The sequence below is a fragment of the Nipponia nippon genome, unplaced genomic scaffold (genome assembly GCF_047370975.1).
Source record: "Nipponia nippon isolate SJK-2023a ecotype South Korea unplaced genomic scaffold, ASM4737097v1 scaffold_4, whole genome shotgun sequence".
In the NCBI taxonomy this organism is placed as follows: Eukaryota; Metazoa; Chordata; class Aves; order Pelecaniformes; family Threskiornithidae; genus Nipponia; species Nipponia nippon.
Genome location: NW_028262358.1, coordinates 100,557,984 through 100,570,946, shown reverse-complemented (window position 1 = coordinate 100,570,946; position 12,963 = coordinate 100,557,984). Strand labels below are relative to the sequence as shown.

The following is a 12,963-nucleotide window of genomic DNA, read 5'->3' as shown; positions in this document are numbered from 1 at the left end:
TGTTACAGTCTGCAATGAAAGAAATGAAAAGTGGCTGGGAAAAGCAGCAATGCACCTAGAATAATATACATGTATGAAACTGGGTTCAGCCCTGCAGAGAAGGACTTAGGGATACTGGTGAATGAAAAATTGAACATGAGCTGGCAATGTGCACTTGCAGCCCAGAAAGTCCATTGAATCCTGGGCTGCATCAAAAGAAGCATGGCCAGCAGGTCGAGGGAGGTGATTCTGCCCCTCTACTCTGCTCTGGTGAGACCCTACCTGGAGTCCTGCGTCCAGCTCTGAGGTCCTCAGCACAGGAAGGACATGGACCTGTTGGAGCAGGTCCAGAGGAGGGCCACAAAAATGATCAGAGAGGTGGAACAGCTCTCCTCTGAAGAAAGGCTGAGAGAGCTGGGGTTGTTCAGCCTGGAGAAGAGCAGGTTTTGGGGAGATCTTATTGCAGCCTTTCAGTATACGAAAGGGGCATATAAGAAAGGCAGAGAAAGACTTTTTACCAAGGCCTGTAGTGATAGGACAAGGGGCAACAGTTTTAAACTGAAAGAGGGTAGGTTTAAATTATTTAAGGAGGAATTTTTAGGTTGCCTGAAGAAGCTGTGGATGCCCCATCCCTGGAAGTGTTCAAGGCCAGGTTGGATGGGGCTCTGAGCTACCTGATCTAGTGAAGGGTGTCCCTGCTCATGGCAGGGGGGTTGGACTAGATGGTTTTTGAAGGTCCCTTCCAATCCAAACCACTCTGTGATGATTCTAAACAATATGTTTGCAGGGCTGGTGCAGTGGAGGGACTTAGATCACCACCTGAAGAAGCTGGAAGAGTGCAGAGTGTCGCACATGACAGTTGTGGTCCTTGAGGTCATCCATCTGCGCCTTCCACAGTCCCACAGGCTTGAACAAACTGAGTATCAAGGGGGATTGAAATGCTACCAAACCAGAATGGCAGCGAGGTAGTCTGTAAGAAGAGCTGATACCTTTTATTGGATCAATGAAATAGTGGCAGAAAATGTAACAGTTAAAAAAAAAAACAAAGACAAGTCTTCAGGTATGAAAGCCCCTCATGAGGCCTGCAAAAGGAGCTAAAGAGGGAATTGCCATGGTAGCACTTTGACATCTGCGTTGCAAAAGGGATGGAGAATTAGGCCCATTGCCAGAGGAGGGGGGAGAAAGGACATTTAAATCCAGTCACCGTAATGGGTACAGGTTAAAAAACATGTCGTTGTTGCAGTAGTTGAGACCCATACGTCGCCCTCCCTCGCCCCCGTCTCCTTCGCTCCCCCTCAGAGGCGCCGAGAGCTGGTGGTGGTGGTGTGCCCCGCTTGCCGTGGGGCAGGGGCCTTCCTGAGGCGCAGGGTAGGGCGGTGGAGGGAGGCAGCTGCTGCTGTAGGCCTGTGGGGATTTCTCCTCGCAGGACTCATCCCCCAAAAGGCAAGCTTTAGGCCTGAAGGGGTCATGGCCGCCCTTTGTCACTGGCAGGACGTGCTGGGTGCTGCGGTGCTGGGGGGAAGGGGCTGCGCAGGGCAGGTTGGCCGTGGGGACAGCAGGGCCGCTGCAAGGCCTCCCGGCGCTGGGGGTCCTCCCAAGGGCCGGGCTCCTGCTCCAGGTCAGTGCCTCTCCGGAGCCCCCGTCCTCCCCAGCTGCCCTTGGGTATGGCGGCTGCCCAGGGCAGCTGCCCAGCGTTGGCTCCCGGGAACTTTTGCTTAAGTGTCCCCTGAAATTAGCAGGTAGCATGTAAGCGTCCGGCTTGGAAAGAAGCAAAGGCAAAGCCTCCCGCGTCGGCATTGCACCTGTCAGAGACTTGGGAAAGCAAGGCGTGGTTTAGTAAAACAAGGTGTAGTCTAGCAGCATGAAATAAAAACCATCCTGGATGAGATCCTCACAAATGCATTCAATTAATACAGGTAACAAAGCAGACGCCGTAGCAGAGCCTCCTTGTAGGGTAGTGCCAGTGGGCTTTAGGGGCAAACCAAACGGGGGTCCCAGATAACACGTCTGGGTTTGTTTCACCAGTTTTTGCCCAAAGCCTGTTTTACACTAAAAGAATTGTTAAACCTCGCATTCACAGCCCTGTGGTCTGCTGCCAACATATACTGAAGAAGCACCTCAAAATGAAATTATGCTAATATATTTGACACCACAGAATTTATTTTTTTTCTATGGAGTTTGGAAAAGCTAAGTATGATTTTTTTAAAACTGATTGTTTTGAAGTGATCTTTTCACTACAATAATATTATGTTTCAGCTTTTCAAGACTCTACTTCTATTTCTAACTGATAAATTTTCCTATCTTTACATTTTTTTACCCCACAAATAGAAATTTCATTCAGGGAGGGAGCAGCACACAAGAATTATTCTTCTGGGTCTTTTGTTCTGGATATTTCACAACTTCTTTAATTGCCCTAATTATTGGATTATAATTCCTTTCAGAACACTCATTCTGTGCTATCATTTCTGATGAGTACTTACAGGTCTCTCTTTGTAATTCTGCTTTTGCATCCATTTAATTATAGTGATTTTGCTGACTGCCAGAGTAGCAAAGCTCCTTTCAGCTGTTCTCCACTCACCATGAGAAGAAATTCCAACAACCTGATGTAGGACCCAGCCCACCTTCAGCCAAAGACCCGCTGATGCCTTAGAGAAAATGTTCTGTGTATCACTTGCTCTATTTTGGGCTCATACATTTTTCTAAAGTTCTCCTCCCTGGTCTCTTGTGAGCACATTAAAATCTAATCTTTTCGGAAGACTTTTTTCAGACTCAGCGACACAGGTTCTGCATGTCAAATCAGACTCCTCAGTTAGCTTTATCACAGCCATTCTTGGCAGAACACGAATATGATGGGTTATTCCCAAGAAAAACCTGCCAGAGAGCTATGAACTGGAAAGCCAGCTGAAGGTAAATGATATCACTCTGACTGCACAAAGTCAGACCAGATGAAGAGCAGGCTCTACAATTAGATATTTATGATATCTTTGGTCTGTTCCTAGCCCCACACAATTCAAAGTGAAAACACCAGGAAGATGCTGTAGGCAGAGAAGGACGAAGACACGTCTAAAGGGAACTTGACCTCAGTAAGACCAGTAGGCTCAGGTATAAAAGAAAAAAAAGCCACATGGCTCAGTAATATTTCCTAAGTGAGGACTATTATAGTGTTCATGGGGACAGAATTAAACCAGTGATACGAAAATCATTGTTGCTGTATTTGTTAGAGATTTACACAGTGGCTCAGCTGCTTTTTCTTATGCTCGTGTGCCCAGGCACTTGTGTCAAGAGGCCACCACCAGTCCGTCCTGTACTCTCTGACTGTCCTATCTCAAGTCAGTGTGTATCCATGAGAGTCACCCCTGAGCTCTGGCTCAGGAGTGTCCTCCTGAGTATTTTCAGTAGATATAGCTGCAGCTCATACATTCATATTCCATACAAATGGATTTAACTTCCTCTGTTCACTCTTTTAATATACTTCTTGGGCTCTTGAATCCCCCCGCTTCCCATGCCATCCATTTAAGAAGCCCATCTCCACCCAGCCCAATTATCCCTTTTGTCTGTAGCTGAAGGGGCACTGATTTCTATCCTGAACACCAGGCTGGGGAGGATGCACCACCTCTAGCACATCAAAAGACAAACTGTGTGTGAAGACCAGTGGCGTACAGTTGCATTTAACACAGCCTTTGCAAGGAAGGTCACTGCAGACAGCCTCACTCCTCTACCCGGTTCCCTCCATCAGGCAGGTGGCAGTCCATGGGGTCTCTGTAAATGCTTTCACAAGTGTTTCCACACCCAGCAGAGCTGATGTTTTAACACCAGTGCTTCTGTAAGTCCTTCAAAGCACTCTTCTGCCTTCAAAGCCCTCCTGGAAACCCAGGGAGCAAGGGGGTCACACCAGACAGAGGTGATGCACCTTCCCCTTATCAACCCTGGCAAACCCTGGCAGGGGACGAGCAGAGGTGGACGGTGCCTTCACTTTTCTGCGGCACCTCCTCCATGTCAGTGGAGGACCTCAGGACGCACGTCAATGTGGAGAAAACACGACTCTGTCTTGGCTGTCTCTCCAAGTGTGGGGCAGTGTATCCTGCACCTGAGGGTGCCCTCACAGCCCTTAAGGGTCTGCAGGTGGCCAAATCCTGCTCAGGGGCAGCTGCCCTGCAGGAGAGCATCTCTCTCCCTGATGGGCATTAAGTCTGTGAATAAAATAATCCAGGCCTGCTACTGAAGTAACTGGGTTTTCTTAAGTAAAGGTTGGGGGACTGGAGGAAGAAGGAGTAAGGATTTCTGGATTTGCCTTGTTAATGACAAGTTTGTTTTGTCAAGATACCATACACAGTATGTAATACACATATCATATAGGTAATATATATTGTATTCTATAGTAAAATAATATACAGCGTGTGTATGTGTACACACATACACGAATCTTCCTCCTGAGTTCAGTTATTGCCAAAAGTATTTCCCAGTTTTCAAGTGTTCATTTGTTACAATTTTCTCATGGGGTGGTGCAATCAATACTGTAAGTTAAATCCAATTAAAACTTTATAATATTCTCCTTCAGTGTCAATACTGATTAGACTAAATATCTAATTACTTTATTCCCAGATTTCTTTGTAAATGATTTAACTTTTGGAGGAGCACTAACAAAGAACCTGTAGGAAATTTTTCTAAAGGCAACTCTTGCATTTAAAAAGGGAAAGAGCTGGGGCTCTGAAGCTATGTCCATGCTGCTAAATAAAATGAGGCCAAGGACTGTTGTTGGTAACAGGGACCAAAAGGCATGGCGTGGCAGTGTCCACATTACATCCTGACCTTGGGCAACCTCTGGACCTGAAGTGAAATGATGCAAGGGCTGTGTTGCAGCCCATTAAGGGCTATTTTTCACAGCATCAGTTTGAGATTCTTATTGCCTGTTGCTTGTATCATGATGGCATGTTGGGGCACAGGTAGGTTCAAAGCCAGCTGTGTATAGTGAAGGGACCCAAACCTGATGCAACCTTGTCCAAAATCCTTCCAAGGAATGGCCCCTGGCACATGCTGTCCTCCTGAGTCGTGCCAGGGCATTTTGTCTGTGAGCACGAGTTAGCACTGGCCAAATCCATGGCAGGGACCATGCGAATAGTGAGGCAACTGAGCCTGCCCTCCAGCCCTGCTTCGTTTACCAGTATAGATGTAATCCCCTGCTGCCACCAGGCCAAAGAGGCTCCACACAGGGGGTGCTGGCAGGGGATGACAGTGCCGAACAGAGCAGGATGCTCAGGACAGCCCTGCTCCTTCTTGGCCTGATCGCAGGGAGGCAGAATGTGGAGATGTAAAGCCTGCTCCCACCCAGACCCAAAGCCCAGATAGCCTCCACCGTGCCTTGAACCGTGGATCACTGACCCCACAATTTTCTTGATCGATAGTAAGAGTTACCTCAATCTCCCGTGTTCTTTTTGATCTTGGAGAAGATGGAGAAAAAGCTGTCTGTGCTTTTTGGATTGATCTTCTTGCTTCTGCTTCTAGTTTTGTTTCTGGACGTGGATGGTCATGAGCTCCTTTGGACTTTAGAAAGGAATTATGATATGTTAAAGTTGGAAACAACCGTTATTAATCTTAAGGGAGCAGAATTTGTAGCACAGGCCAAAAACACACATATGGCCTGATTTGATGCTTTGTATTTAATAAGCTCAAGTAACAAACATATGTCAGATGATGTGCGATGGGCTAGAAATTCTCTGAAATCATAAAACCAGTGCACCACACTTATGTGCAGAAGAGACTCCCCACACCAGAGCCCCAGTTGAAGCCACAAGGTCTTCTGCAGCCTGGCTAGTGTCCCTGCAGTCATTTGCATTCTTCTCACACTTTAGATATGTTTATCAGAACATTAATTTCCATTAGCTTCCACAGAGAATTAATTTTATTTAACCTGCACATAAGTGAAAGACTGGAAAACAGGAGCCAGTTCAGTGGTTATGGTACTAAACTAGGACTACAGCTTCCAGAAATAGTGCCCATTATTTAAACATTTGCCTACACTGTTTTCCGGATACAAGTTACATATAAAGCACAGATGGCATTTTTCATAGACAGTCCCTTGGTACAGCCATTTCCTGCTCTAAGATAGCCTCATGCTTATGCATGGGCCCTTGGAGAAGAGGTTGAGATAACATGGCATTTCTGACTTTTTGGGGATTCATTGATTCCTAGGTAGCTGAGGCAAAGTGCTTCAAAATCAACAGGTTTTCATGGAGGCCTAAAAGAAAAATATAATATGCTGTAAAATCATAGTAGCATAGGCTAATGTAGGCTGGAAGGGACCTCTGGAGGTCTAGCTCGGGCAGGACTAACTGCAGAGTCAGATCAGGTTGCTTAGGACCTTGTCCACTCATTGTGAAAATTTTTCTCCTTACAGTCATTTGACCTTCTCATATTCAATGACCCTTATTTGTTGGAACAAAAAGTGTCCTTAATCAATCCTGAAAAACAGTCTTTAAAATTAACTTGCATAATGTAAGGTAATTTTATACCAACCTGAAAAAATATGAATTGGCCTTCATGCCTCCAGAAGTTGGTAACTGGGTAACCACCATGGCCTCGGCAGGAAAGGAGCCGCAGGGGTCCATTGCAGTTTGGACAGCATTTCCCTGGAGCAAAGACAGTGGGAAATATTTTCTATACAACACCGATCAGATGAATCCCGTGAGATACAATGGTTCATTGGTGGTGGAGTGCCACTTCTGGTTTGCGGCTCCGAAACTACACTGACGAAAACTATGCAAAAAACTTTCATATGTAAGCAAAAATCAATATAAGCAAACTAATCATTGCCTTTATTCTGTTCCATTATTAAATGTAACAGGCAAAAGTATTTCTACTATAGATTTATTATCATTTTATCATTTATTATTATGGTCAGTTTTAGTTGTTGTCAGCTTAGCAGTGTATGGAATGTCATATGTGTTCTTGTCTCATTTTTCTAGAGGACATCATTCTGACCTCAGTGAGTGCTTGACTAATACCTTTCTTCAGCCAAAATGTTCATCAGATCCAGAAATCAGTATGTGCTAGCTCTACTGAGCAAGCAACAATTGTTTGGAATGGTTTTGTTAAAAATGTGCGTGCAGCTCATGTTCTCTATTTGCACTGTTTTGCTCTGGTGACATGACTATGAGGCCTATTTTCCAGTCATCATAGTGTATGAGCAACTTCTTCCCTGCAAGGCTTGCCTTCTGAGTTACTCTTGGACCCGTGCAATAATGAAGCCAACACTCAGGTCAGCAGGAGCAGCACAGCAGGAAGCTGCCTGCAGTGCACAGCTTTCGCAGTAGCCTCATTCATGGGCCTGAGAAGGCTGGGAATGAATCTCTAACCATCAGAAATAGAGATTAAAAAGGAAAAAAAAAAAAAAAGAAAACAAACAAGCAAACAACTCCTCCCCCAACAGTAAGAAATGTAAAATGCATTGTTCCAAAATCAAGAGTTCCATTTGAATATAAGGAATGGCAGCGGGAAGGTTGGATAATCCAAAGGTCATCCTCTACTTTGATTTCTCTTATGCTGTGTTCACTTATGAATGGCCATAAAATGAACAGCCATGTTCATACTCACGCTGTTGTTTTTGCCTAGCTTTATCACATATGGCTGGTCTTAGGTAGATCTTCCTCCCATCCAAGGTTGAGCAGTCGTTGCCGCAGACCACCACCCCGAGGCAGGACTTTTTTAAGATGCGAGAGTTGTGGTTGTTGGTGTTTCTCATTGCCCAGCTGCTGTGGTGCCTCTGAGCATTTTTATCCTCTGAGCTATAGATATGTTTTACGTAGGAATCTGGCCATTCTTGAAACCAGTCTATCTGTCTTACGTCCTGAGGAGAGACCAAAACAAACCACGCTTTAGGCTGGGGAAGAGTAGAGCTTATGCAAGAGCCCAGCAGACCTGGTCATCTGCTGGATGTCCTCTAGCCTGGGTGACTCCAGCACCACAGCAGGTGATGCTGGTTGGCAGGAGGGAGCAGTGGAGAGAAGGCAGAAAAACCACAGCTCCCCATGGTTTCCAGCAAGCCCCAAAGCATGAGGAAAGCCTGGCCAGGAGGTTGTTCTCACTCACCCATGGGTCCAGCTCTCTGCAGGACCTCCCTGGGAGAAGAAGGTGGGGCGCCTGACATAAAATAGCAGATAATTTCCTCGCAGGCAGCAGTCACCGCCTGACTAACTTCTGTTAGCTTTCATGGCAGAGATCCTGCTTTGCCTTTCAGGCTGTTCACGGCAGCGTTACACTGAATCATTTGGCTTATTTTGGCTCAATTCACTGGAAAAAGGGCAAATACCAAATCAGACTGAGACTATGGCCCCATTTGTAGGTCTTTAGATCTGGACTTTGGTTCATTTTGGCCTAAGTGCCATGAAAGACTTCCATGGTGATTTTTCTGAAGTCCAAAACAAATAACATCTTGGTCAGTTTTGGGTTTTTTTTTTCGCTGCTATGGACTAAGCAAAAAAAGCCCCAAAGGCAACACTGTAAGGAACAAGAAAAATAAAACTCAATGAAAGAAAAGACAAAGGACCAACCACACATCACCTCAGTGGGTACAGTTAGCACAGTAAAATGCATTAAGCTGTAAAGCACCTAACATACCCTCTGGTGGTTTTGAGGGAAAAGGTCATTGTAGGGGTACAAAAACTTAGTAGGAATTTCCTTGAAATTGCTGATCCCAACCACCGAGAGCCATTACAGCAGCCAGAACATCAACTGAGAAGAGAAAAACTCCTGTGCTCCCCCAGGAGCCATCAGACAGGAGAGGGAAGGGTGTGGAGGAAGCCTCCAGGCTGAAATGCAGGTGAAGGTGACCTTGGGGTGGAGGGCAGGGAAGGAGGCAGCCTGGGACATGGAGGCTTTGGGCGAACAGCAGTGACATAGTAGGGAAGAGACTGGGATCAGATAAGAAGACAGGGTTGGGAGGTGGAAGGCAGAGCTGGACGGTGAAGGACCCCAGCAGGAGGAATCTGGCACAAATAGGGTAAGGTGAGGGACAGGGAGACGACACTGGGGTGCGGGGTGCTGTGGGCTTCCAGTGGAGAGCATGGATGGGATTTTTAGATAAGAGGACTAGAAAAGGACTGAGGGAGGGAAAGATCACTATTCTGCCTCTCAGCAAATCTCTGCCCACATGAAACAAGCTCTTCCTAGGTGCTCACGAAAGGAGTGTTGCCTCTGTGCGGAAAGCCAGCCCGCTTGCCTGGAGCCCGGTCTGCAGCGAGGCTGAGCATCTGGAGTTGCAAGGCAGTGGTGGGTGTTGTGCTCACTTCTCATAAGGCACAACCCAGGGCAAAAAGCAAGTCCTGGACATCTCTAATTGAGCAGCCACAGCAGGAGATAATTTTGTCCCCTGCTTTCTCTGCACCTTATCCACCAGTGAACTAGAAAGGCAGCGCATCTGCAGTATCACTATTTTTCATGTATCAGCAGCTCTTTCAATAATATGTTTGAGGAAAAATGCGTGGAAACTTCAATATTTTGCTCAATATTTTCTAGCTTTTCAGCAGAACTCTGTCCCATAAGTCAAAGTGGCAAAGAGAATAAAGGCAATGAGGCATAGATGACTGAGAGAGCATTTAAGATCAGCGGTGAAGTGGAGAAGACTGGTCAGAACTGGATAAATTCCTAAGACACAGACACATACCTGAGGAAGTTTGATGTCATTGATATCCCAACTTGTTATTTCTCCATGGCGGGAAGCGGAGTCCTCCTGCTCCATAACAACATCATCTGCACCTTTCAGCATTTTTGAATTCCTTCCCAAAGTTAGCAAGAAAGTTTCTCCTGGCTGTTTTGAAGTCGACTGGCTGTCAGCACTCCCAAGCAGTTTACAACCAGGAAGCTGTTTCCTGAAGCTAAATGATAGAGAGGCTGCTCATTAAAGATAAAAATCAGTGTTCCTCTGCCAGAAAAACTTGTTCCATTAAAAGTTTTGCAAGCCAGCAATGCAGTGGAAAATATAGCTTAGAGATAGCCTGTGATGTTACAGAGGCATCGCTAACCACATGCAAATCATGCCTTTATCATCTGTTTTGTTTTGCTCAGTCTCCTCTCATACCAAGTTTATTGTCATGTAACTCTGCTTGCAGGCTCTTTGTACATCTGATCCGCCTCTGGCTCAATATCGCCAGAGCCAAACTGATTGAACAGCTCAGTGGCTACTAAGGGCTCTTTGAGTCGCTGCGTACCCATTAGATACTTCACACGCTGCACATGACAAAGGTGAGCAAAAAGAGGGGACGGCTACACCATTTCATGTGTTGTTGGCATCTCTGAGACCTTACCAATTGCATGAGGCACGTGTAGAAAGGGAGGCTGGGCTACCTGCATTTTCCTATCTCAACAGCAGACTGAAGTAAAAAAGCCCACCCAGGTATGTTTGTTAAAATCAACAGTTTTTGCCTGAAATCTTGTAAAGCAGGCGGTTGCCCTGCTCTGAATTTCAGTACCAGCCAAGCTTAATACCGTATCCTCAGGGATCCCACGCATGAAAAAGTTTTGTGGTTAGTTTCCTTTGGCAAGGAGAGGAAAGGGGAATCAGAAAATGAACAGGCAGGTTTTCTCTTTCTGGAAACTGGGAAAGCTTCAATGGTCTTAGGAAGGTCACTATAATTTATGCCAATTAAGGATTTGTTAAAGACTACTGAGTAGTGGGAGAAGTAACATCTACTTGATGCGATTCTATTTCATAGACTTTATTAAGCATAATTTATTTCATTGTTATTTCTGGCTCTGCATATGCATGGCCCTTGGAAAGTGACTTAGCCTTCATGTCCTTAGTTTACCCATTTATGAAATACTCGATCTTAATTTCTCATGTTATATTACCACCTCTAAAGCAAGAGTTTACAGATATTTGCAGAGCACTTGAGACATTTCGCTGTGCGGTGGTCTGGCAGCATAGTTAGAGCCCCACTGCCCCATTTTGTGGCTCGGGCTGTGGTGACGGGGGAGAAAGGAGGCTATGGCAGAGCATCCCCCATGGAACAAGACCCCACAGAGGGGTGCCTGGTAGTCAGCACCAGGGCGCTCAGGAGTTTGAACTGAGGCTGGTTCTTGGAGGGCAACTAACCCATCTCGTGTTCAAACGAGATGTTAGACCAGACGAGAAGGGAACATCACTGCTCAGAAATACGAACGGCTGTAAGAAACATCAGGTCTTCATATATTTTCTCATTGCGCTACAATGAAGATGGAGATAGTAAAGCCAGGACAAACAAAATTTGAGCTGCATTGGAAACTGAGTTGAATTTACTGAACAAACAACCCCTGACTATTGTGTGCTCGAAAACATGAAATGATTTTTTTATATAATTCAAAATGATAATTTCATTGCTTTTAAAATTACTTTTCAAGAAATTGATTTTTAATTTTGTTCTTATTAGAGAAAATGGAATATTTATTTTTTTGTTATATTGATAGAGATAAAACAATAATTAAATACTACCTTAAAGATTAATGAAAGACACCGATAATTTCATAATAATACTCACAAAAAATGAAGTTACAGAGAATCATACATATTTAGCTATTTGCAGACAAAGGCTGAAATTGTAGCAAAAACTTTGAGTGATAATTACAGAATGCTGTAATTATTAGTAAAATTATTAGTAAAAAGTGCAGCAGCTTTGTAAATTGTAAGGTCTGAAACATTTTTTTCTTTCCCTCTCCTCTCCTCTCCTCTCCTCTCCTCTCCTCTCCTCTCCTCTCCTCTCCTCTCCTCTCCTCTCCTCTCCTCTCCTCTCCTCTCCTCTCCTCTCCTCTCCTCTCCTCTCCTCTCCTCTCCTCTCCTCTCCTCTCCTCTCCTCTCCTCTCCTCTCCTCTCCTCTCCTCTCCTCTCCTCTCCTCTCCTCTCCTCTCCTCTCCTCTCCTCTCCTCTCCTCTCCTCTCCTCTCCTCTCCTCTCCTCTCCTCTCCTCTCCTCTCCTCTCCCTCTCCTCTCCTCTCCTCTCCTCCTCCTCCTCCCCTCCCCTCCTCCCCTCCCTCCCTCCCCTCCCCTCCCCTCCCCTCCCCTCCCCTCCCCTCCCTCCCCTCCCCTCCCCTTCCCTTCCCTTCCCTTCCTTCCCTTCCCTTCCTTCCTTCCTTCCCTTCCCTTCCCTTCCCTTCCCTTCCCTTCCCTTCCCTTCCCTTCCCTTCCCTTCCTTCCCTCCCCTCCCCTCCCCTCCCCTCCCCTCCCCTCCCCTCCCCTCCCCTCCCTCCCCTCCCCTCCCCTCCCCTTCCCTCCCCTCCCCTTCCCTTCCCTTCCCTTCCCTTCCCTTCCCTTCCCTTCCCTTCCCTTCCCTTCCCTTCCCTTCCCTTCCCTTCCCTTCCCTTCCCTTCCCTTCCCTTCCCTTCCCTTCCCTTCCCTGCAAGATCTTATTTGGAAGGGCAGTCTTTCAGACCATAACGGCAGATGGATGTCAGGAGTTCTTCAGCTGTCATCTACAAGAGATAAAGGGCTGGAAAAAGCCCTGGAGCCCTAAAAACCTTGTGTTCAGGCTCGTGGTCTGGAGAAGGCTGTGCAACCCTGCAGAGCAGTGCCTGGGGAAAGCAGCTGTCTTGCTGCAGAGGTTGCCCGCCGCTGCCTTTGGTTCAGGTGCCAGGCTCTGCCGAAGGACAGTCGCCGGCGGCAGGAACGTGTGGATGTAGGCTATTACAGAGACAGGCTATTACAGAGGTCACGAGATCAGGCTCCTTTCTTGTACTGTTTTACTGCCACACGAAGAAGGTGCTTTTGTCAGTGCTCCCATCAGTCTTCCCTTTTCTCTCTTTGGTGTCATCTTTCAGTGACGGCAGCCTTTAACTGACCTCAGGTGCAGTCGGTGGCCCTTTACATGGGCTGAGTTACCTGTCCTGCCAACAGTGTGTGTTTCACTACCTTCCATGGCTGCCTTTGTGCCTTGCCTTCAAGTGCATGATTTTCCCTGCAGGTACAGCCTGACACTGAAAGGTTCTTCCCACTGCTCTGGTGGGAGCTCTCCTGCCTCACTGC

The 12,963-nt window shown here is 46.4% G+C and overlaps 1 protein-coding gene across 1 annotated transcript; it reads right to left on the bottom strand.

The window, feature by feature from the left end:
- Positions 1 to 1,179: 1,179 nt before the first annotated feature.
- On the bottom strand, positions 1,180 to 9,771 carry GCM1 (GCM transcription factor 1). Its single transcript, XM_009461365.2, has 5 exons — positions 9,638 to 9,771; positions 7,570 to 7,822; positions 6,493 to 6,605; positions 5,392 to 5,520; positions 1,180 to 1,791 (listed from the first exon to the last, which is right to left on the bottom strand). Exons 1-5 carry the CDS (start codon positions 9,737 to 9,739, stop codon positions 1,180 to 1,182), a joined length of 1,209 nt encoding a protein of 402 aa, XP_009459640.1. The 5' UTR covers positions 9,740 to 9,771.
- Positions 9,772 to 12,963: the final 3,192 nt, after the last annotated feature.

Excerpts from the sequence above, each read along its gene's own strand:
- GCM1 (XM_009461365.2), bottom strand. The coding sequence starts at position 9,739 with ATGCTGAAAGGTGCAGATGATGTTGTTATGGAGCAGGAGGACTCCGCT. Across the intron at positions 7,823-9,637 it reads ATGACATCAAACTTCCTCAG|GACGTAAGACAGATAGACTG; the intron begins GTATGTGTCTGT and ends GTCTCTCCTCAG. Across the intron at positions 5,521-6,492 it reads GCCAATTCATATTTTTTCAG|TCCAAAGGAGCTCATGACCA; the intron begins GTTGGTATAAAA and ends TCCTTTCTAAAG.